At 53.6% G+C, this 23,778-nt stretch overlaps 1 protein-coding gene across 2 annotated transcripts in view; it reads right to left on the bottom strand.

Annotated features, from left to right (window-relative positions):
• Positions 9,622–23,778, bottom strand: part of TRPV4 (transient receptor potential cation channel subfamily V member 4) — a 38,863-nt gene continuing 24,706 nt past the window's right edge. For both annotated transcript variants that reach the window (XM_018061106.1, XM_018061105.1), the window contains exons 4-16: positions 23,326–23,478; positions 22,540–22,680; positions 21,590–21,888; positions 20,595–20,774; positions 19,028–19,186; positions 18,723–18,815; positions 18,406–18,479; positions 17,125–17,290; positions 16,820–16,886; positions 14,701–15,017; positions 13,282–13,409; positions 11,003–11,124; positions 9,622–10,295 (exon numbers count right to left, since the gene is read on the bottom strand). In XM_018061106.1, the coding sequence (XP_017916595.1) occupies positions 10,138–10,295; positions 11,003–11,124; positions 13,282–13,409; positions 14,701–15,017; positions 16,820–16,886; positions 17,125–17,290; positions 18,406–18,479; positions 18,723–18,815; positions 19,028–19,186; positions 20,595–20,774; positions 21,590–21,888; positions 22,540–22,680; positions 23,326–23,478 (2,057 nt within the window). In that variant the 3' untranslated portion in view covers positions 9,622–10,137. The remainder of the gene's footprint in view (positions 10,296–11,002; positions 11,125–13,281; positions 13,410–14,700; positions 15,018–16,819; positions 16,887–17,124; positions 17,291–18,405; positions 18,480–18,722; positions 18,816–19,027; positions 19,187–20,594; positions 20,775–21,589; positions 21,889–22,539; positions 22,681–23,325; positions 23,479–23,778) is intronic.

Consider the following 23,778-nt stretch of genomic DNA (forward strand, 5'->3'; position numbering starts at 1 on the left):
GTGTACCTGAAGGCCAGCAAGACCAGAGAAGGGCGATCACTTTGCCTAAGTTCACACAGTTCAGGATGGGGCTCAGAGAAGGGGTGGGTGGGGGCAGAACACCGGCCTTCTGATTCAGAATCGAAGCTCTTAACTGCTATCCAGAGACTAAAACCACCACCGATCCCTGCACACGGCATGTCTGGCTCCAGAACGCAGATCCAGCATTGGTTCCCACACCCTGCGCTGCTGGGACCTCCTGTGGTGATGGAGGCAGAGAGGAGCCGCCTGCTCCCCCTCCAAAGCTGCCTGCCTTCCCTTTATAAAGACACTAGAAGCTTCTCCCTCTCTGAGTATCTGGGGTTCATCCCTAGTTAGAGCTGAGCTGTCTAGTCTGGTAGCCATGAGCTGGAACCACGTATATTACTGCCACTTCCCATCATAACAACAGTTAGATCACTCCATGTTCCAGAGGCCTCAGATGCGCGGGAGGGCTTCGGGAAACCTTAAGTGCGGGGTCGTCCATGGCGGGGACACTCACCTTTGCGGGGTGGCTCTATGTCTTCTTGTCTCATCCCAGCCTTTAGATCTCGCTCCCATTTCCATCCCCGCCTGGCCTCCGAGCAGCGACTTCGACCTCGCTCCGCAGCGCTGAGCTGCACCTGGGACTCCACGTGCCCTGCGTGCCCTGCGTGCCCTGCGTGCCCTGCGTGCCCTGCGTGCCCTGCGTGCCCTGCGTGCCCTGCGTGCCCTGCGTGCCCTGCGTGCCCTGCGTGCCCTGCGTGCCCTGCGTGCCCTGCGTGCCCTGCGCCTGGGTTTCCCCTGCCTGGGTTTCCCTTACCTGCGCTGTAGCGCACATGCGCATCCTGGGAGTCTTTAAAGGGCCCACGAAGTCACTACGGGGCCCCCTTCGCTGGCCTTTGGAAGGTGGGGCCCAGCCACAGTGGGTGGGCAAGCCAGGGGGAACAAAAGTCTTTTTTGTTTAACTCACCACTTGCTCACCAGGGAGTGACAAGGGGAGAGGAGGAGGCAGGAGGCAGGAAAACTGGCCCGCTCCCATAGACTCCATGTGTGGCCCTGGGCCTCGGTCAGGAGTGGTGGTGGCATTTGAAGGGCTGGGACAGCATCACGTGATGTGTGACCAGGATGACAGGGCAAATTAGTGCTGTAAGTGGGACCTGCCTCCCCCCCTCCCCCCCGCTCCAGAGCAGTGGGGCCCAGGGGTTCCAGTCCTGAGGCTGCCTCCCACCGGCATGTGGCCTTTGGCAAGTGACTGCCTCTCTTTGAGCCACCTGTTCTCAAGTGTAAAGTGAGTCTGCTATTACAAAGCACGTACCACATGCGGCTGAACATAGGAAAAGGGTAGTCAAGTCCGAGGGGCTTCCCTGGTGGCTCAGTGGTGAAGAATCTGCTTGCAGTGCAGGAGACCTGGGTTTGATCTCTGGGTCGGGAAGATCCCCTGGAAGAGGGCACGGCAACCCACTCCAGTATTCTTGCGTGGAGAATCCCATGGACAGAGGAGCCTGGCGGGCTGAAGTCCATGGGGTGGCAGAGACTCGGACACGACTGAGCGACTCAGCAGCAGCAGTCAAGTCCTCTAGGCGGCATGGAGCCTCTTCTGAAGGTGCATTATTCCTGTCATCACCAGAGGCTGATTTTCACATTGCAAAGTGGGTTTCTAGGTTAAAAGAGTTTGAGAAACCGAGGCCTGGTTCACCCTCCCTCCAGCACCTTGGAGATGTATATTAGCATATGATTTGCACATGGATTTAATATGCTAAATCACATTAGATATTAAAGGTTCTGAAAAGTCCTGCAGGGGAGATGCACATGCATGCGTGCTCAGTGACTTCAGTTGTGTCCCACTCTTTGCGACCCTGTGGACTGTAGCCCGCCAGGCTCCTCTGACCATGGGGATTCTCCAGGCAAGCATACTGGAGTGGGTTGCCATGCCCTCCTCCAGGGGATCTTCCCAAGCCAGGGATCGAACGCAGGTCTCCTCCACTGCAGGCGAATTCTTTACCGTCTGAGCCACCAGAGAAGCCCAAGAATATTGGAATGCGTAGCCTATCCCTTCTCCAGAACTTTCCAACCCAGGGATCAAGCCCACATCTCTTCAGTCTCCTGCATTAGCAGGCAGGCTCTTTACAACTAGCGCCACCTGGGAAGCCCGCAGGGAAGATAGCCTTCCAGATTTAGCCCAGCGTTTCCCTAACTTTTTCCTATCAGCTAAGTTTTTATTTGTTTCTATTAGCATCCCAAGGAACAAAAGGGACTTCAGGAAATATTGAGTCTTAATTTGTGTTGCAAGTGCGAGAACTAAGTCTCCTCTCCCCACTGGGCCTGTTTCCCCATCTGCAACACAAAGACTCCTCATGGGTTTGCAGCAGAATCAGAACTGGGCTCCAGACCTGCCCTGGAGTCATTGGGCCTCACGTCCTAATTGGTCTTTGTCCACTGTGTTGAGCTGGGCTCCAAAGAGGGGAAAGACCACCAGAAAGAGAAAGGAAGCCCTTGAGAAGTTGGGATGATGTCCTTATTTTGAAAATGAGAAAAGTGAGGTTCAGAGGAGGGAGGCAACTTGCCTGAGGGCACACAGCAACTAGGTCCTAGACTTCCCGGAGGCAGAGACTCCTTTCCACATGGTGGGAGTGGTAATGGCGGGGTTTCCTCGGTCTGTAGCTTCAGCCTCACCTCCTGGGGAGCTCACGCTAGGGGCTCCTCCTGGACCATGGCACCAGGTTCCAAGTTTCCCTATGGCCTCCTCTAAGGAGGCCCCTGGGCGTGACTACAGCAGCCTCTGGTGGCCAGTCTCTACAATCAGCTGCCCCACCCTGTGGCAGCCAAAGGCAGATCTGTGGGATCCATTGAGTATATCCTAGACTGTGGGGGTCTCAGATAAAGCAGGAGGCTCTCTGACATCGCCGAGAACCTTGAGATGCAGAGATGGGCCTGAGCTCAGATATGGGGACCTGGGTTTGAGTCCCAGCTCCACTTAACCTGCCCTGCGATCATCTGTTAGAAGCCATCAACAGCCTGTGGGAGAAACCGAAAGTCCTTGTGCTGTGGAAAGGCCACATAGCTAAGACTGAAGAAAAAAAAAAAATCCTGCCACCTCCCAGCAGGGGTCTCCTTCTAAGACAGAGGGTTCAAATGCCGAGTCCACCACATCCAGGCTGTGTGTACTTAAGCAAACACATTTACTTCATTGAGTCTCACTTTCTTCATCTATAAAATAAGCAGAAAAGTTTGTTCTTGTGTCTTCATGATTTTGGCAGAGTAATAGGAAACCCTGACGCATTGGTATAAATGAGAAAAAAAATTGCTATCTCAAACAATCATAAGAAACCCTAAGGTAGGATGGCTCCAGAGTTGGTTAATTCACTAGCACAATGGTGAGATCAGGTACCCAAGTCCTTTTCTTCTTTCTGCTCCACTAAGCCCCTTCATGATCACCAAATGGCTGCTACAGTTCCAGGCATCACACCCAGTCCTGATGGTGCCTAGCAAAAGAGAAGACAGTGTTTCTTATAATTCTCTTATTTCCCCCAAATTCCTCCTCCTTCAGCAGACTGTCTCTTTTGTCTCAGGGTCCAGAACTCATTCACGTGGCTATTCCTATACCAGTACCTAGTAAGGAAAATAGAACCACAGTGGCGGGTGCGCCTGGGGAAAGCCCATGATTGTAGAGTGGAGGACTCTGAACGAAATGAGGTGCTGTGAATCAGGGAGAGAGTCTGACTTCCAGAGAGGCATCCACACCAATTCATAAGCGCTCACACACAGTTCCAAACACTGAGCACAGCACCCAGCGCAGGGAAGATGCCTTACGTGAGCTCATTTGTCGCCTCCTTTTTGTGTTTCCCTCCAAAGTCACAAGACGCCCAGCCTGGCCTCTCCTGACCCAGCCTCCTGCCCTCCCTCCCTGGGGCCTGGGTCTCTACTGCCCAAGGCGGCTTCTACTCTGTCCTCTGGCTCCATCACCACCACCTCCTTTTGTTTCTGTCCCAAAAGGTTGGGATGAACAAAGATCTCCTCATTGTTCCCCAGGACTTCAGATTCCTAAAAAATAAAAAGCGGGAGGTGCTTGATTCTCATGCAAATGCTTTCACCAAGGAGTCAAAAATTAATAACAGTATGAACAGAGGCCTGGAGTATTTAACCACTCCATCCAAACAACCAAAATGATCCAAATACACCGTTATCCAGGTGAGGTGTAGAAAATTGACTGCCGACTATGACATTATTACATAGGAAATGTCAGGAGTGTGTGAAAGCCAGGGGGAGATGAACAGTGTGGTTGAAAACGGCTTTTGATTTTTTAAAAAATTCCCAGCATTCATCTAAAACAATAATAACAGCTAATAATAACAGGGCATGTAATAATGAACTATTCATAGGCATAAGAGGTAATTGTTCAATTAAGATCCGAGAGTTTCTGCGACTGTCTTCTCTGATGGGGTCCCTTTGTTTTTGACTCTGGTAGCACTAATTATTTCCCGGTAGTGCTTTAAACTTGGGATGAAAAAAGCCCTGCTGTCAAATATGACATACAAGTGCTTTATCATTATTAAATACACACGCATGCACATAATAAGAAATCCTTGTTGGGATAAAGTTAGGGGTATGTTTAAACTGACAGTCTCCGGGGTTCAGCATTAGCGATAGGAGACAGCCAGGGTCTTCACCCACAGCAGAAGTGATCTGGCCTCACTAACTCTCACCCCTCCAGGCGTCAGAGTGTTTTTCTCTCTGGCATGAGGAGAATGCCGCTAAGTCGCTTCAGTTGTGTCCGACTCTGTACAACCCCATAGACGGCAGCCCACCAGGCTCCCCCATCCCTGGGATCCTCCAGGCAAGAACACTGGAGTGGGTTGCCATTTCCTTCTCCAGTGCATGAAAGTGAAAAGTGAAAGTGAAGTCGCTCAGTCGTGTCTGACTCCTAGCGACCCCATGGACTGCAGCCCACCAGGCTCTTCTGTCCATGGGATTTACCAGGCAAGAGTACTGGAGTGGGGTGCCATTGCCTTCTCCAGCATGAGGAGAATCAGTTCAGTTCAGTCGCTCAGTCGTGTCCGACTCTTTGCGACCCCATGAATCGCAGCACGCCAGGCCTCCCTATCCATCACCAACTCCCAGAGTTCACTCAGACTCAGGTCCATCGAGTCAGTGATGCCATCCAGCCATCTCATCCTCTGTCATCCCCTTCTCCTCCTGCCCCTAATCCCTCCCAACATCAGAGTCTTTTCCAATGAGTCAACTCTTTGCATGAGGTGGCCAAAGTACTGGAGCTTCAGCTTTAGCATCATTCCTTCCAAAGAAATCCCAGAAATCTGATCTCCTTCAGAATGGACTGGTTGGATCTCCTTGCAGTCCAAGGGACTCTCAAGAGTCTTCTCCAGCACCACAGTTCAAAAGCATCAATTCTTCAGCGCTCTGCCTTCTTCACAGTCCAACTCTCACATCCATACATGACCACAGGAAAAACCATAGCCTTGACTAGACGGACCTTAGTCAGCAAAGTAATGTCTCTGCTTTTGAATATACTATCTAGGTTGGTCATAACTTTTCTTCCAAGGAGTAAGTGTCTTTTAATTTCATGGCTGCAGTCGCCATCTGCAGTGATTTTGGAGCCCCCCAAAATAAAGTCTGCCACTGTTTCCACTGTTCCCCCATCTATTTCCCATGAAGTGATGGGACCAGATGCCATGATCTTTGTTTTCTGAATGTTGAGCTTTAAGCCAACTTTTTCACTCTCCTCTTTCACTTTCATCAAGAGGCTTTTTAGTTCCTCTTCACTTTCTGCCATAAAGGTGGTGTCATCTGCGAATACCTGGGTTCAAATCCCGCCTCTGCCACTTACCAGCCGGGTGCCCTGGACACAAGTCTTCCCCTCTCTGAGCCTGTTTCCCCATCTATAACAGGGAGTGCAATGGGCATTCAGGTTTTTGTAGCCTGACCAGGTTCCGGTTACTCTTTTTTCTATTGTCTGTATTCGTTAGCTATTGCCACAAAATTGATGACTTGCACTTGAACAAAATGACGAAAACTCAATGGCATACCCAAAAAAAAAAAAAAAAAAGTTTTTGGTCCCATGTTGGTTGGGGGCCCTCTGATTTCTGTGAGGCTTGCCTGGGATGACGCAGCTCTGTTCCATGTACCTCTCATCTTCCTAGTTGCTGGCCTTGGCAGGTCTGCTAACACCCCATTGGTTAGAACAAGTCCTGCTCTGCCCACAGTGGAAAGAAAAAGGTGGTACTGGAAAGGAATGGCTAAAGGGGAGAGTCAGGACCATTGCTGCAGTCTAGCACAAGTATCAGCATCCCAACTTTCCTTGGGATCTCTCTCCCCTCATCCTCAGTCCCTGTGGTCCTGGAGAAGTTAACATCATCCCTGGTTCTAGCTCTTCCTTTCAGAGATTCTGAGCCTCAGGTTTTTATCCATAAAGAGAGATTAGTGTTAGGAAGGCCTTAACAGCTCAGAAGCATCAAACAGAGACCACGTCATAATTAGGAGGGATATTTTCCTCAAGCAATTCTATGGGCAAAGTGTCTCCTGAAAATATTTTGACCTATCACCAGTTCACGCCCTCTCCTTTGATTGGCAAAGGTCATCATTAGGATCTTACAGGAACAAACAAAATCTCAACGGCTGGGGAATATTTGAAATTCCCCTAAAACAGCTTTTGAAAACCTTACAGAAAATCAACACACACACCATCAAATTATTTAGAAAATCACAATTGAAAGAGTTGTTATCTATTTAGCTAAAAATGTTCCCAGAGGAAAAGTCATACCCTACAACGATTTCATTATTTTAAAAGAATGCATTCTGCATTCACCTCAATAATTTATGGAATCTTTTTGAGTTAAGAGGGTGTTTTGATTTTGTTGGCCAACCCATCACAAAACTCCTAGAGAAATGACCTCCTATGGCCCCAGGATAAGTCACAGCATGTTCCGTGACAACGTTGCCTGCCTTCCAGTGGAAAGATGGGGTGGTGGGGAGGGCATCTGGCTGCAGAGGCAATAGTGGTTTCCACATCCTCCTTTTCCACAGAACCAAGACCTGGCTGGGGAAACTTCCTTTCTCTATATTGCTTTCTGCTGCTTTAGGACAACTGCTGCTTCCAGCTTGCTGATTGGCTGAAGCACGGGCCACATGACACAATTCTGGCCAATAATACAAGAGAGAATGTTGGCTAGGGGACTTCAGGGAAAACATCTCTCATAGAGAGAGACACAGGAAGTACCATTTCTCCTTCATCTGGATGTCCCTGAACAAAAATGTGAGTTGCTCAGTCGTGTCCAACTCTTTGCAACCCTATGGATTGTAGCCTGCCAGGCTCCTCTGTCAATAGAATTCTCCAGGCAAAAATATGGGAATGGGTTGTCATTTCCGTCTCCAGAGGATCTTCCCAGCCTACAAATCGAACTCGGGTCTCCTGTATTGCAGGTGGATTCTTTACCATCTTAGCCACCAGGAAAGCCCTGGGTGCCTCTGAATCTGGGAGAAATGCCTGAAATAGTGGCTCCACCCTGTGTCTCTGATGGAGCCCCACGGCTTCCCTGGTGGCTCAGATAGTAAAGAATATGCCTCCAACGTGGGAGACCTGGGTTCAATCCCTGGGTTGGGAAGATCCCCTGGAGGAGGGCATGGCAACCCATGCCAGTATTCTTGCCTGGAGAATCCCCATGGACAGAGGAGCCTGGTGGGCTACAGTCCATGGGGCCATAAAGAGTCAGACATGCCTGAGCTATTAAGCACAGCACATGTGGGGAAAAAGCCAGCACACTTGGTGGGTGGTGACTAGCACAGTGCCTGATAAATACTTGAAGGAATAATGAGCTGGCAGAACCCTTAATGAATCACAGAGACTGAATTAACAAGCCTTACTGCCCTCCCTAACTTGGGACATCTTGCTGAGATAATATTCTTTTCGTCAAGCCAACATAAGTCTTCTGTGACTTGCTGCCCCAAACATGTTAATGTATGAACACCACAGCCACAATTCTCTCTTCTTTGAAAAGCCCAGGGAATCACTTGACCGTCACAAAGTCAGCGCCCATTTTACAGATGAGGACACTGAGTCTCAAGAGTTTAGGAACTACCTACCATTTCCCAGAAGCCTTGGCTCAGCCAGGGATGGGTATCCCATCACCCCAGGCATGACAATGTGACCCACGTCCATCCAAACAGAATGGCTCTTGGGACCTCCATTAAGAATGCCGGGGGGCTTCTCTGGTGGCTCAGTGGTAAAGAATCCGCCTGCCAATGCCAGAGACACGGGTTTCATTCCTGTCTGGGAAGATCCCACATGCCGCAGAGCAACTAAGCCCGTGCGCCACAGCTACTGCGCTCTAGGGCCCACGTGCCGCAACCACTAAAGCCCAAGGGCTAAAGCCCGTGCTCCGCAACCAGAGTAGCCCCCACTAACCACAACCTGAGAAAAGCCTGTGCGGCAACAAAGACCCAGCAGAGCCGAAGATAAACAAATAAAATTATTAAAAAAAAGAAAAAAGAATGCTGGAAAGAGGAAGCAGGTAGCCTTGGGAGAAGCTGGGTCATCCGTGGACTGCAAGGGCAGCCCATCAGCCCTTGGAAGCCAATGCAAAGGGAGACGGAAAGAACCGGTCTGTGGGAAGGTTGGCGCCCCCCACCCAGCCACCCTCAGTGGTAATACGAGTCTCCCCTTCATTCTCCACTTCATTGCGATAGCTGAAGAGACTCCCATCCTTCAAGTGATTGACATCCTTCTAACAGACAGGGAACAGAGAAGTGACCTATTCCCACTGTTTGGGCAGAGGGTGCAAAGCCGGGTCTTCAGACCCCACGCCCTGTGTGTCTCCCACTGCAGCTGTCCTTGGCCAGGTCCTCCAGAGTCCAAAGCTCTTCTCAACTGAAGCTTCAGATGGGACCTAAGACGGGGTCCAAGCCAGGACCGGGGGACCTGGGAGGTCAGAGGGAAACCGGCTGGCTGCAGATTCATCCAGGGTGGAGCAGCAGGACTGGGTATTTGGAGGGCCCCTTCTCATGCCCGGAGGCTTGGAGCTGCCCTGGGGCTGGATCAGCAGTGGGGTGTGACCTGGGGAGAATGGCGGCCCTCGGAAGGGAAGCTCCGGCTCATGTGCATGGCTCTGCTGGTGCGTGGTCTCAACCAAAGGTTCTCTCCCGACTCCACTGGGCCCCGCTGTCCTTATTGGGGCTTCTCTCCCCCTCACCATCACCCCACTGGACACCGGATGGCTCACCCACCTCCATGGCTATCCTCTCCGCCTCTGCTCTGCCCCTCCCAGCTGCTTGCCTACTCCCCCAGAACCTGCGTCACTCGGCCATGACGAGCTTTACCATCTCCCCACTGGCATCATTTTCCCCCACCTACGTCATCACCTCTCCCAGCACCTCTGGAGACTTAACTGTTTCCCTTCATCTCCACCTCCCCATCACACCCCAAGCTCACCCCCATCTCTCAGTCACCACCACCCTCCGAGTCCAGCCCCTCCAACCATCACCCTGAACACGGCCTTGGTTCTAACTCCTGCCCTGCCTTCTTATCCCCACCCTACCCCCAACCACAGAGGTATCTCTTTGCTCACTGGTCTCTGTGCTGTCTTCCCCCCCGCATGCCTGCTACCACTGTCTCCACCATATTCCCAACTGTCTCCACCATCAATGAACATTTATTGAGCACCGACAATCCCAGACCCACCCAGGGCCCGGCCCCTCATCAGAGCCCCTGCACTTCAGCCCAGGGTGGCCTGTGCAGCCGGCCCTGCACCTGGGAAGGGGTCCTGGGGCCCAGGCCAGGCTCCGGCTCGGGGCTGGGGGTTGGGCCACTTTCCTGAGAGCAGAGCAAATAAATAAATGAAGAGGCAGGGGGCTGAGTCCTGGTGGGCGGAGACCCTGGTGTCCCTTACTGTGACTCCATGGGAGTGAGACAGGCGACCAGGCGTCCCGTGCCGGGGCCACGAAGGTGGGGTAGGGGGGCAGGAGCCTGGAGACCAGAGGGTCCTGGGGCCTCCCCGGCATCTGCCCGGCCCTCACCTCTGGGGGTCGAAGGAGGGTACGAGGCGGGGCACACCCCGGTGGGCGGCACCTCTGAAATGCAGCTGGACTGGAAATGGGCGGCGGAGGGGACCCTGCTCCTGCCCGCAGGCCCTAGAGCGGGGCGTCGTCAGTCCTCCACTTGGGGGGGTAACTCTGCTGGTGGCCGTCGCAGCTGGGGTTCCCCACGTGGTCCAGAGGAACCACCACCTCGTCCGGGTTGGAGGTCTTGTTGAGCTCCACCACGCGGGGCACCACCGAGGACCAGCGATCTGTAGTGAGAGCGGCGGAGGGCGGGGTGAGGGTGGCCAGAGAGCGCATGCGCCCGTGTATCGCGTGCTTTTGGGGTCCCGCGCACTCAGCAGGGGTCGAAAGGAAATGGAAAGTGAAGTCGCTCAGTTGTGTCCAACTGCTTGAGACCCCACGGACTGCAGCCTAACAGGTTCCTCCGTCCTCGGGATTTTCCAGGCAAGAGTACTGGAGTGGGTTGCTATTTCCTTCTCCAGGGGAGTCTTCCCGACGCAGAGACAGAACCCGGGTCTCCCGCATTGTAGGTAGACACTTTACTGTCTGAGCCACCAGAGAAGTCAGTGCTCTAAAGGGGGAGGTATATTATCCCCGTTTTACAGAGGCGGCAACTGGGGCTCAGAGAGGTCATGGAGCCCGCCTCGGAACACACAGGAGTAAAATGAAAGAATCAGGATTCAAGCCCGGGTCAGGAGGCCTGCGAGCCGAGGGCCTCCCGACTGTGCTTGGCTGAGTGGAAGCGAGAGCCCAGGCTTTCACTGGCAGCAGAGGAAGCTCGGCGGCCAGCCCAGCACACCCTCCCATTCTACAGACGTGAATACTGAGTCCCAGGGAAGGGACCGGACTGCTCCAAACAAAACGGTGCTGAGGATGACCAGGGCTCCCCGTCTGTGCCCCTCAGTCTCCCCCACACCTCTCCTGACCACCGCCCCCCTGCCCCGGCCCAACTCACCCCTCCGGAGGCGGCCCACGGTGTGCGAGAAGCCGTAGTACTGGTAGTTCTCGTTCTTGCCGGGGTCCTCGTTAATGATGCCCAAGTTCTGGTTCCAGTGAGACCAGTTCACCTCGTCCACCCTGGTGGGGCCACCGCAGACAGAGGGTCAAGGAGAGCCCCCCACCCCCAGGCAGCCTCCAAGCTCCAGCCTTCCAGCACACCCTCCTACATGTTTTTATTCTTTAAAAAAATTTCTTTTTAAGGTTATTATTTATTTATTTATTTGGCTTCACCAGGTCTTAGTTACAGCACTTGGGATCTAGTTCCCCAACCAGGGATTGAACCCAGGTCCCTGCACTGGGAGCGTAGAGTCTTTGCCACTAGACCACCAGGAAAGTCCTTGTTTTTTTTGTTTAAATTTCTGATAATATATATAGACAGATAGATAAAACATAAAATTTGCTATTTCACTTTCTCTTCTTTTTTTTTGGCCTCTCTACTTGAATTGCAGAATCTTAGTTCCCTACCCAGGGATGGAACCCTGGACCCGAAAGCTCAGAGTCCTAACCACTGGACCACCAGGGAAGTCCCTCACCCACTTTAGAGTGTACAATTCAGTGGCATTAAATACATGCCTAAGATTGTGCAGCCATCACCACTACCTAGTTCCAAAACCTTTTCATCACCCCAAACAGAAACTCTGTGTGCATTAAGCAGTTACCCCCCATTCCCCTCCCCACCAGCCCCCGCAACCTCTGCTCTACTTTCTGTCTCTATGGATTTATCTATGCCAGACATTCTGTGTTAAGTAGAATTATTCAGTACGTGGCCTCTGTGTCTGGCTGCTTTCACTTAGCGTCAGGTTTTCACGATCCATCCGCAACGTAGCCAGCATCAGCACTACATTCCTTTTCATGGCTAAATAGTATCGCATTCCCTGCAAAAACATTTGTATGGCTACATATCCTTCATCTGTGGATGGACATCCTCTTTCTTGATATTCTCACTCTTATTATTGAGACACTCTCATAAAGTCAGGTTATAGGGCCCAAATGGGCTCGAGATAATTTTTACTGTTTTAAAATATTTATTTGGCTGCCTTGGGTCTTAGTTGTGGCACGTGGGATATGTGATCTTCATTGTGGCATGTGGGATCTTTAGTTGTGGCATGCAGGATCTTGTTCCTGGACCAGGGATCCAACCCGGGCCCCCTGCATTGGGAATGAGGAGTCTTAGCCACTGGACCACCAGGGAAGTCCCAATTTTTACTTTCTAAAATTATCTTTAAGCTAATTTTATTCAATTTCTGTTCTGGGGTGGGGGGCAACTGCTATGGGTCAGGACCCAGCAAGGAAGATACATCCTTTGCTCCCATTTTACAGATGAGGAAACGGAAGCTTCTTGAACTATTTGTCCAAGGTCACAAAGGTGTTAAATCACAGTCAAGACTTGAACTTTGGATCCAAAACAGGTCTGTGCAGTGGGGGCTGTCATAGTGGAAACAGACTTGCCTGATTCCAAGCATGATGCTGATGCTCCATGCTGGCAACCACGTTACAAAGAATGAGCCCTCCCAGGGGTTCCTCCTAAGAAGCTGGTATTCCCCATGCATCTGGGTAACATCCCAAGTCCCGGAAGCTGCTGATAACTCAGTTTCTCCATTTCAATCAAAGCCCTGAGGGGACTTCCCTGGGGGTCCAGTGGCTAAGTCTGCACCCCAGGGGGCCTGGGTTCAATCCCTGGTCAGGAAACTAGATCCCACATGTAGCAACTAAGAGTTTGCATGCCACAACTAAAGATCCTGCAAGCTACAACTGAGGGATCGAAGATCCTGCAGGCCACAACTAAGACCCAGGGCAGTCAAATAAAATTTTATCTATCTATTTATTTAATTTTTTTAATAAATATTTTTTTAAAACCGAAGCCCTGAAACCCATTCTATTGTATCACCAATAGAGGGTGGTGCCATGGGGTAAGCATTGCCTCTGAGTCTGCTTCTTCCAGCAAAGGAGAGAGCAGTAACACCGGCTGCTTCGGGTTGTCTGCCCCAATGTGCATTGGGGGCTGGCCGGGCACATCTCACGTGCCAACCCATCTAATACATACAGCTGGCCAAGAGAGTGATGCTATCATTGTCCCCATTTCACAGATGAAAAAACCAAGGCTGAGAACTGAACCCACAGGATCAGCCAGTGGAACGGAGCTCCAGTCAGGCCCCTGGGGGCCTCAATGGCTCAGAAGTGGCAATGGGTAGAAAACATAAGGAGGCCCGGTGGTCTCGCCCAACCCAGCCTCACCTGAAGCACCACCTGCGGTCTGGAGTGCCGTCCGAGCTCTTGCCCACGGTCACCATCTCGCCGGAGCGGAAGGCCTTCCTCAGGAACACGGGGAAGGAGCGCTCGATGTCCAGGATGGTGGTGGCCCACTGTGGGGAGAGAGGGTGGCCAGGTGGCGGGTGAGCCGCGCCCGGCCTTGCCTAACTGTTCCTAAGCCAGGAATGACACAGAAAACCAGGCTTTCTCGCTCCCATTACCCCTGCATTAAAGACTCAAATACCCATAGGCACCTGGCCGGAGAAAATGAAGGAAGGGTCAGCAGCCCGTGCCCCAGAACACCAGGCGTCCCCTCAGTGCTGGGCATCCCCAGGGAGGGGTGGGGACCGGGGCAGACCAGGGGGTGCAGGAGACCCCCACCCCGTGTGAAGGGGGCAGCCACCTCTCATCCATCCAGGAATGTGGGCCCGCCTTGCCAGGCTTCCAACTTTTCAAGAAAGGCCAGAAATCTGGATTTTTCTATGAAATCTCTCAATTAAAATTTTTTTGCATTAAGTTTTTAAAAAATATATAGTGATGCAGAAAACAAATAAATCTTTGCTGGTCAAATCTAGTCCACAGGCTGCGAGTTGGCATGTTACGAGTTACATCCAGCGGGGAAACTGAGGCCCCGGGGGAGGAAGCGGTAGGGATAAAGGGTAAGAGCAGGTCCGATGGGCCCCTGAGACCCAGACCTGGGGGGAGGACCTTGTGGAGTTGTTTTTCCTCACTGTGCCATTTCCTGAAAATGTGCCAAGTCATGGTAAGTGTGGGTGCTGCCTTCCCGGGCCTTGTGGTAAGGCTGTTTATCGGGAACCCCGGTTCTTGAACTGCCTGCAGCCAGGCAGGCCGTGACACCCTCCCCCCAGGCCCTCTGCTCCCTAGCCTTGCACAGAAACCTGTGGGAAACAAAGACAGCAGCTCCCCAGTGCATCCACACCCAACACATCTGCTTGGGGTGGGAGGTGGGCAGGGGGCGTGGGGAGCCCCTCTGATGAGGATGCTGGTGCTTCCCGGCTCTGGGGTGGCCTGCTCCCATGCCAGCCTGGCGTCTTGGGCCCGGCTAGGGCACGGAAGCTGCCCCCAGGCTCCATGCCAAACCCCCACTGAAATGTGAGGCTCTCTGAGCATTTCCGGTGCCCAGAGCGCTTCCCCCCTGGAGCCAGGGGGATTGCATCCCATGAATGGGACTGCAAGGGAAGCTGAGCTGTTGGTCAGGCAAGAAGCCACCGGAAATGCGCTAGGTGGCTCCAGGAAACAGACCTGCAGGCTTCATCCGTGCCCATTAAACAGACAGGGAAGTGGAGGCGGAACGGGGTGGTGCGGCTCGCCCAGGGCGCCAGGCCGAGGAGGTGCAGCAGACCAGGTGGCCCCGGGGCAGAGCGGCCAGCAGGCCGGGCTCACCTGCAGCTTCCAGATGTGCTTGCTCTCCTTGGACACCTGGCCCACCGTCTCCCCCATGAGGGCGATGAGCATGTTAAGGAGCAGCACGAACGTGAGGATGATGTACGTGACCAGCAGGATGATGAAGACCACGGGGTACTTGGTGCTGCTCAGCATCTCCAGGTCGCCCATGCCGATGGTGAGCTTGAAGAGGTCCAGGAGGAAGGTGCTGAAGGTCTCGCTGTCGCGGCACGAGGGGTAGGTGGGCACCGTGCAGTTGGCGTGGTCCTCGTCGCACACCTTCAAGTTGGCACACGGGTTCAGGAGCGAGACCAGGGCTGCGGGAGGGACGGCAGTGACGGTCACAGAGGGTGAGAGGTGGGGAGGCCCCTTCCCATTTAATGGAGGGGAACACTGAGGCCTGGGGAGGGCAGGGAGGCTGGCCCAAGGTCACCCAGAGTGGAAGCCAAGCCAGTGGTTGAATCTGGGTCCTCCTGCATGCAAAACCTTTGCTCTTTCCACAAACTCTTATTAACAAGGAAGAGGGTCCCAGGACTCAGTCTAGTGGTTCTCAACCGAGGATTATTTGTCCCCCAGGGCACCTTTGGCAGGTTTAGAGACATTTTTGGTGTCACAAGTGGAGAAGGGACACTACAGGCACCTATTGAGTCAACAACAGGGATGCTGCCGAACATGCCACCATGTACCGGACAGTCCCCACCACAGAGAACTGTCTGACCCCAAATGTCAACAGTGCCAAGGCTAGGAGAACCTCACTGAGCTGACTGTTCTTAGAGGTCTTGGGAGTCTGGGATGCCAGCATTCCAGGGGCAGACTCACTCTCGTGTTCCTGTTTCCCAGCTCACAGCAGCACAGAAAGGAAGGGAGGAAGGTGAAACCAGGTACCAGCCTTGACTGCCCCCAGAGCTGTGCTCACTAAGGCCATCACCCCCTCCAGACATCAGCTAACTGTGGTGCTCATCCCTTCCCATGAAGCCCAGATGAAGCCTCTGAGTCCTGCTCCCTTTTGGATCCTGGGCATCGGATGGCCAGTTACCCGCCCCTTGGGGACCAGCCCAACAGCTTGATTACCTTCCCCAACTCTGGTCCCACCCCCATGGCCTATGCCACTGAGGTCCCAAGGCATCGTGACATCAAGGATACAGCCTAGTAGAGGCTTTATAGCTCCTGCCACCAAGAGGGTAGAGTCTATTTCCACACTTTGATTTTTACTCTTTATATTTTTTGGCTGTTCGCACGATATATGGGATCTTAGTTCCCAGACCAGGGATCGAAGCCAGGTCCCCTGTAGTGGAAGCGCTGAGTCTTAACAACTGGACCACCAGGGAATTCCCCTGTTTCCCCACTCTTTGAATCAGGCTGAGCCTTGCTTTGGCCAATAAAGTGAGAGAGAGAGTGACGCTGTGCTAGTCAGTGACCTCAAACACTTCTGCTCACATCTGGGAACCCTCAGACCACCATGTGACCAAGTCCAAACTAGCTGGCTAGAGATGAGTGACCCCGAGGAAGACAGCAAAGTCACCCCCAATGGAGGCCAGCCCTAGCTACACTAGTCATCTGCAGCCAATCCGCCAGCAAACACAGACGCGGGAGCCCAAATCTGGCCCAGGTCAGCACAAGCACCCAGCAGACCCATGGACTTGAGCATAATAATAAATGGTGGCTGTTTGGGGGTCTTCCCTGGTGGTTAAGACTCCATGTTTCCACTTTAGGGGGCACAGGTTCAATCCCTGGTTGGGGAACTAAGATCCCACATGCTGCAGGACATGGCCAAAAATAAAAAGGGTCGTTTAAAGTCACTAAGTTTTTGGGCGGCTTCTTTTGCCACAGTAGCTAAGATGACAGTTTCACTGTTTCCTAGCTTTTGATCTTGGGCACGTTATTTAACCTTACTTAATCTAAGCCTCAGTTTCCTTAATTGTAAAGGTCACAAGAAACGCACTTCCCTTATAGACTTGTTGGGGGGATTAAACGAGGCAGGGATGGAAGAGGACTTGGCTCAGTGCCAGCCACACAATGAGAACCCTACAAACGCTGGATATTCTCCTCCATACACCATGGCGGCTGCTCCAGCCCTGGTGCCACCCCTGCCAGGCCCGCCTGGGCACCCAGGGCTCACCTGACGCATAGCCGATCATGAACAGCAAGTAGACCAGCAGGAAGCGGAAAAGGTCTTTGAAGAGGATCTAGACCCCCCGGTGGGAACAGGAGGCAGAGATGAGATACGTGGCTTCTCGCTTTCCCAGCTCCTCATCCCACACCTTCTCTGCAGCTCCACCCTGCCCCACCCCATGTCCAGGCCCTGCCCGCTGCCCCCTCACCGCCCCACAACCTCAGGGCCAGCGGCACTGTCTGCACGAATGTGGTGTGTGTAGCTCCCTCCAAGGACACACAAAAGTCCAGGGGGAACCGCCTGCCCCGTACCTTCTGGATCATGATGCTATAGGTCCCTGTCAGCTTCAGCCCGCGGGTGAAGTAAAGGGCATTCATCCAGCCCAGGACCAAGGCAAAGACCATGACAGCCAGGTACGCCTCGATCCCCGCCAGGTAGAGGGCCGCTGAGACAATCACCAGCACGGAGTAGATGAAGCTACGGGGCGGCAGAAACCACGAGAGGAGCCAGAGGGGAGGGGGGAAATGAGACCTGGACGGGGAGGCAGGCCCCCAAGCCCTCTAGGGACTAGGACATCCCGATGACACCCAGAAGAGAGACCATGAGACCACGTGGCTTCACGGGGTTCCCCAGCATCCTGATAACCAGAATCCTCAGTTAACTGGCAACCGGGCTTCCCTGGTGGCCCAGTGGTTAAGAAGGCGCCTGCCAATGCAGGGGTTCAGTCCCTGGTCCGGGAAGATGCCACGGGGCAATTAAGCCTGTGTGCCACCACTTCTGGGCCCGTGCGCCACAACAAGAGAAGCCACCGCAAGGAGAAGCCCGCACACCACAGTAGAGGGTAGTCCCTGCTCGCTGCAGCCAGAGAGAGCCTGCGTGCAGCAACGAAGACCCAGTGCAGCCAAACAAATAAGTAAACAATTACTTAAAAAAACTAATTGGCAACCGACGTGTGTGTAGTTGTCCTGGGGCCCTACCAGATCCCAAAGAGATGCCCTTTGGAGTTGCTAGAGGAAGATTCAGTAGTTCTCAGTGGAGATTTTGTGGCTAAGTGAAATTTTCTTTTTTTTTGCCCTACCATGTGACATGTGAGATCCTAGTTCCCCGGCCAGGGATCAAACCTGTGCCCCCTGCAGTGGAAGCATGGAGTCCTACCCCAGAATTTTCACTGTTCTCTAACTCTGGGCAAAAGGGAAAATACGTAACACACAGGCCGCAATCCATCCTGTGCCCCAGGCAGACATCATTAATCAATCCCAGCACTCTTTCCCACTGAACACAGACACAGCCTTAAGATTCTTAACAAGGGCACTCCTGGCAGGCATTAGCAATCACTCACAAGCGTAAGAGGTTAAATTTATTTTTACCCACGGTGCATATAGTGATAACTCTCTAGCAACCAGGATCTTGCTTTAACCAGAGGACTCTTTTACTTGACAATGGCCTGACTTTGGGCTACAGTAGCTGATCAGGCTGGGTGAGTTCACTCCTAATAAGAGTCACACACACCCCCTACCACCAAACCTCAAGGATGTCCCTCCCAACTCCACCTTCCTCACCCAGAAGCTACCACCCCAGGGACCTCTACTCACTAGAGTAGCTGGAAGGAGCCGTCAATGAAGAGAGAGTTCACTCCAGGGCATTTCTTCATGAACAAGTCTTTGATCTGGAGGAGGGGAGGAGGCGGGTGAGAGAAGTGGAGTCAGAAGAAGCGTGGAGAGGTGGAGGGGGACTTCCCTGAAGGTCCAGTGGTTAAGACTAACTTGGCGCTCCCAATGCCGGGGGCATGGGTCTGAGCCCTGGTGGGGGAAGCTCCCCATGCTATGGGGTGAGGCCAAACATTAAACAGATTAAAGAGGCGGAGAGAGAGGAGGGTCCAGGCAGGGTAAGGCTGGGGCCAAGTGCTCACGTTGGTGAAGAAGAACAGGATCCCAGTGAAGAGCGTGATGATCTCGCCGGCCAGCCTCAGGTAGTCCACCGTGGTGCGGTAAGGGTATGGCGGCTGGGGGGGCAAGGGGCATGCAAGTCCTCACCCAGCCCCTCCAAATCCAGATGTTCCCCAACAGCCCAGCCTCTGGGTCCGTGGAGCCTCCTCCCTTACCCCTCCTCCCCTGGGCGTGGGGGCGCCTTCCCACCCTGTTCCAAGCCTTCTCCAGCCCCTCCCACAGGGGGCCCAGCTGCGCCCCAGCTCCTGCCGCACCCGCAGCCACTCACAGTGCCCTCGAGAGGCTGGTAGTAGGCAGTGAGGGTAAAGATGACCATGGCACACAGATAGGAGACCACGTTGATGTAGAAGGAGACGGCCCCGAACTTCCGCCACTTGTCCCGCAGGAGTTCGTTGATGGGCTCCACGGCCAGCATCTCATGGCGGTTCTGTGGGGGAGCAGGGTGGGCAGGGGGTGGGCAGGCTGACTCCAGTACGCCTTCCCCCAGCCTCTGCCCCGAGAGCTCTTTCTCCTCCTGATCCATTCTTCCGACACCCCGACTTCTGGGCTCAGCATTTGAGGCCCTGCCCAGTTCTGTCCCAACTTACCCTTCCAGCCTGTTCTAGACACATGGAACCCAGAGCTAGAAAGCTCCTGAAAGAACATCTTTCAGGATGTTTGAGTGGTCCCCAGACTCTAATCAGTGGAGGTTGCCAAGTTGCTGGCACCAAAATCACCTATGGAGCTTATTAAAAAACATAAATCCCTGGGGAGTTTCCTGGCAGTCCAGTAGTTTAGACTCCTAACTCCCAAGGCAGGGGGCATGAATTAGATGCCCTGGTCAGGGAACGAAGTTCCTGCATGCTGCAGCCAAAAAATTTTTAGTGCAAATAAATAAATAAACCCCTGGGTTTCAACCTCAGACATTCTGATTCAGGAAGTGGAAACTGGGAAATTTAGCCCCAGGATGATAAATACTTGACTCACCACAATTTTCCAAGTCTGAACCCAGGACAGACAGCAATAATTGAGTCCCACACAATAGTTCTCTATACAGTTTCCTGGGCAGACACTACCAATCAATCAGAGTTTGCTGCAGAGATGCTAAAACTTACCACCACCCCCAGTTTAAATCAGGTTGATCACTGATTTGAAAGATGAGAAAAGTGAGCTCCGGTATGAGAAGGCATCTGTCCAAACTCACAGAGCCAGGGCTAGAAGGAAGACCTTCTGTATGCAGGCCCCAGGGCTTTCGGCCCCATTTGTGCAGCATCCTGACTCTTTAAGGACTTGAGTTTCTTTATCATCAAGGATATGTGCAATGATGTAGCCACAAAGATGCCACTGCAATGTTATTCCTGATAGTTAAGTGTAGAAACAAACTCAAATGACCAAGAATAGAGGAATGGTTAATTAGAATGTGGTACATTTCCACGCAGCAATGATACTGCAGAAGAATACTTAATGGTGCAGAACAATGTTCATAAAATACTGCTAAGTTAAAAAGAGAGCTTTTAAAAACTTCATATAACAAATGCTAATGATAATAGCTGACACATAATGTTTACCCTGCGCCTGGCTATTCATCTGGTCCTCCCAGCAACCCAATGGGAAATGCTCTATTTTTATCCGCATGGTACCAAAGAGGAAGCTGGGACTCAGAGAGACTGGGGAGTTTGTCCTGAGTCACACAGCATGTCAGTTACAGTGCCAGGCTCCTAAACCAGTCCTGCGTGCCCCTGAAGTCTGACCCTTACAATCCTGCCATTCCCCCCAGTGCCAGATGCCATTCTGGGCACTCAGTTGGCGTCTTCTATTGCACCCAGTCCACAGGGCCCCTCCTGCCTTGCACCCACCTCGATCTTGCTGTTGTACACCAGGATCTCCAGCACGGAGGTCTCCTCCCCACACGTGTCCAGGGAGGAGAGGTCATAGAGCGAGGAGTACACCGGCCCATAGGCCCAGTCCTTGAACTTGCGCGACAGGTGCCTGGTGTCCTCATCTGTCACCTCCCGACGGATGATGTGTTGGAAGATCTGTGTGGGAGGAGGAGGATCAGGGGGTTTTGCGGGGGTGTGGGCAGGGGTACTGCCGCTGGGCCACTCACATGGGAGGGACTCCAGCAAATAGCACCTCCCCAGAGAGCAGGATGGGCTAGGGAGAACATTTACTGAGCACCTGCTGGACGCTTTCCTCACATCACCTAATTTAATTCTTGCCCTTACCATCCTGTTTGACAGATGAGCTAATAGCATGCATGCTAAGTTGCTTCAGTGGTTTCCAACTCTTTGTGACCCCATGGGCTGTAGCCCGCCAGGCTCCACTGTCCATGGGATTCTCCAGACAAGAATACTGGAGTGGGTTACCATTTCCTGCTCCAGGAGATCTTCCTGACCCAGGGATTGAACTCGTGTCTCCTGCACCACAGGTGATTCTTTACCACCGAGTGATCGGGGAAGCCCCCATGAGGAAACAGAGGTTCAGAGACAAAGAGGATGTTCCCTGAGGCCACACAGCAGGTTAGGGGCTGGGCCAGAACCCCGGCCATGGAGGGCAGAGGAGTACTGCAGGGCTACAGCTCTGGGGCGCAGCTCTCTGTCAGTGGCGTGCCCTGGCTGGTGGGAGTGGGGCGGTGAGCATCCAGCGGGGTGGGATGAGCAGAGAGGCTCTTAGATGAAGTTGAACAGCCTTGCTGGACAGTAGGGAGCCACAGCAAGTTCTTGAGCTAGCACATCTGTACTCTGGGGTGGGCAGGATGGGAGGTGAATGTGCGCATTAATAACACGAGCCAGCAGCAGCCTCCCCCGCGCGCATGCGTGTGTGTGTACAGTGGCCCCGGCCCCACACGCACCCCAATCTTGCCCGTCTTGGCGGCCATCATGAGGGGCGAGAGGCCGTCGTTGTTGAGCACGGCCTCCAGGTTGCTGTCGGGGAAGAGGCGGGCACACTTGAGCAGCAGCAGGTCGTACATCTTGGTGACGAACTTGGTGTTCTCGCGGGTGTTGTCGGCGATGGCCACCAGCGCGTGCAGCACCGTGTTGCCGCGGGAGTCCTGGCGCCGCATGTCCGCCTTCTTGTGCGGGTTCTCCGTCAGGTAGTTGACGATGTGGGGCTGGTTGGTGCAGGCAGCCAGCGACAGGGGCAGCTCCCCTGCGGGGCAGGCGGTCGGGGGGCCGGCTCAGTGACGGGGCCCCACCCCAGGGAGATGCCGTGACGCTGGACACAGCGCCCATGGCCAGTGTGAACAAGCCCTGGCCGACTGCAACTGTCTGGGGGCGATGTCCCCAGGGAGACGGACGTGGCTATTTGAGGTATGGCCACGCGACTTGGAGGCTGTGAGGGACTCTTTGAGGAACTTTGTCTCTGAACCCCTAATAACGTGTCTAAGCGGGGGTGAAATTTAAAATCTTTCATGGGTCCAACTGGGCCATGGTAGTGATGCCATTTGGACCCTGCATCTGACCATCAGTGCCAGCTTAAGTCAGACCAGAGGATGAGAGTGATAAGGTCTGTGTGGGGGGAGAGGACAGCCCACCACAGCCCTCTGATCCCATCACAATGCCCGCTGCACAGACAGGACAGCTGAGGCTCAGGCAAGCGAGGTGATGCTCCCTTCCTCAAAGGTGAGACCTCAGTGACCAAGACCAACGAGGCGGCCTGTGCCCTGGGCTCCGTCTGGGCCTGTGGTCAGCGCAGCCCTGGTGTCTCGGGAGGTGTCAGGACTGCCAGCACCACCAGGTACCCCCTGTGGCCCCCAGCGTCGGCCCCATGTGCCCCAGCCCCCACCAGGCCCCTCCTCACCGAAGTAGAAGTAGCCACCCTCGTCCTTGGGCTGGAAGAAGCGGCCTCGTGCCTGGGCGTGGACGTCGGCTCCTTGGGCCACCAGCAGCTCCACGTAGTGTTTGCAGCGGCGTTCGATGGCGATGTGCAGGGCAGTCTGGCCTGGGAGGGAGTGGGGGACAGTCACCAGGGGGCAGGGGGAGCGCACAGCCCTGACCAGGTGGAGATCCACCCCAGTGCTGCGTCACACCCACAAGTTTAGGCTCACGGGATATCCGACTTGGAGGACCCCAGATGCGGGGACTCTGCAGACTCCTAAGAGCCTTTCACGCCAGAGGAAACAAGGGCATCGTGGTCTCACAGGGTTTGGGACGCAAAATTCACAGCCTCTGAATCTGACATTCAGGAATCCGAAACGTCGAGGTGGATTCATGGATCTCAGAATTTAGACCCAGGGAGCTGGGCCTGGTGACACCTCTGCCTTTTCGAGCTGTTGGTTCACAGGACCATTGTCACAAAGCCTCAGAGTCTCCAAAACCAGAGCATCTTGGGTCCGGGTTTCCAGGTTCACAGCACCTTTGGCTCATTGCACGTGAGAACCTCGGAACCTTCAATTCTGAAACCCAGAATTTAAAAGTCGGAAGGGGTAGTTATTGTTGTTCTTCAGTCCGTTCCTCATTCATTCCACAGTTGGTTCCAGGACATGCTGGTCCTCGCGGCCCAGGCTGAAATGAGGTGTTGCTGGGGGTGGGGAGCGGTTGGACAAGTGAAGAGGGAGCCCCCCTCCCACCCAGCCCGGGGCCCCACCTCGGTAGTAGATGTCTCGGAAGGGCGAGTTGATGAATTCCCGCATGTTGCCCGTGCGCTCGGCGATGTCCAGGAGCACGGGGATGGTGTCGTTGCGGCCATTGCTCAGATTCAGCAGGGCCTTGGGCAGGCAGGTCTTCCCGGTGGACGGCTCTGCGGGGAGACACGTGCAACAAGAGGAGTGCTCGGCCCGAGGCCCAAACTGCTGGGCAGCAGGGGATAGGGCACTGGGCAGGGAGCCAGAGGTCCTGGCCGTGTTCTCCTTTCTGAGCCTGGCCCCTATCTGCTCCCTGACCCCACCCCAGGGTACTGAGAAGGCCAAAGAAAACTCAGAGGAGCAGAAGTTCTTTAAAACATGGAACGCTGCAGCCTATAGAGAGATGGTACTTACCAAAGCATATTTGGAAGGACTTTTTAAAAAATATATATTAATATATTTATTTGTCTGCATTG

The sequence above is a fragment of the Capra hircus genome, chromosome 17 (assembly GCF_001704415.2).
Source record: "Capra hircus breed San Clemente chromosome 17, ASM170441v1, whole genome shotgun sequence".
NCBI lineage: Eukaryota > Metazoa > Chordata > Mammalia > Artiodactyla > Bovidae > Capra > Capra hircus.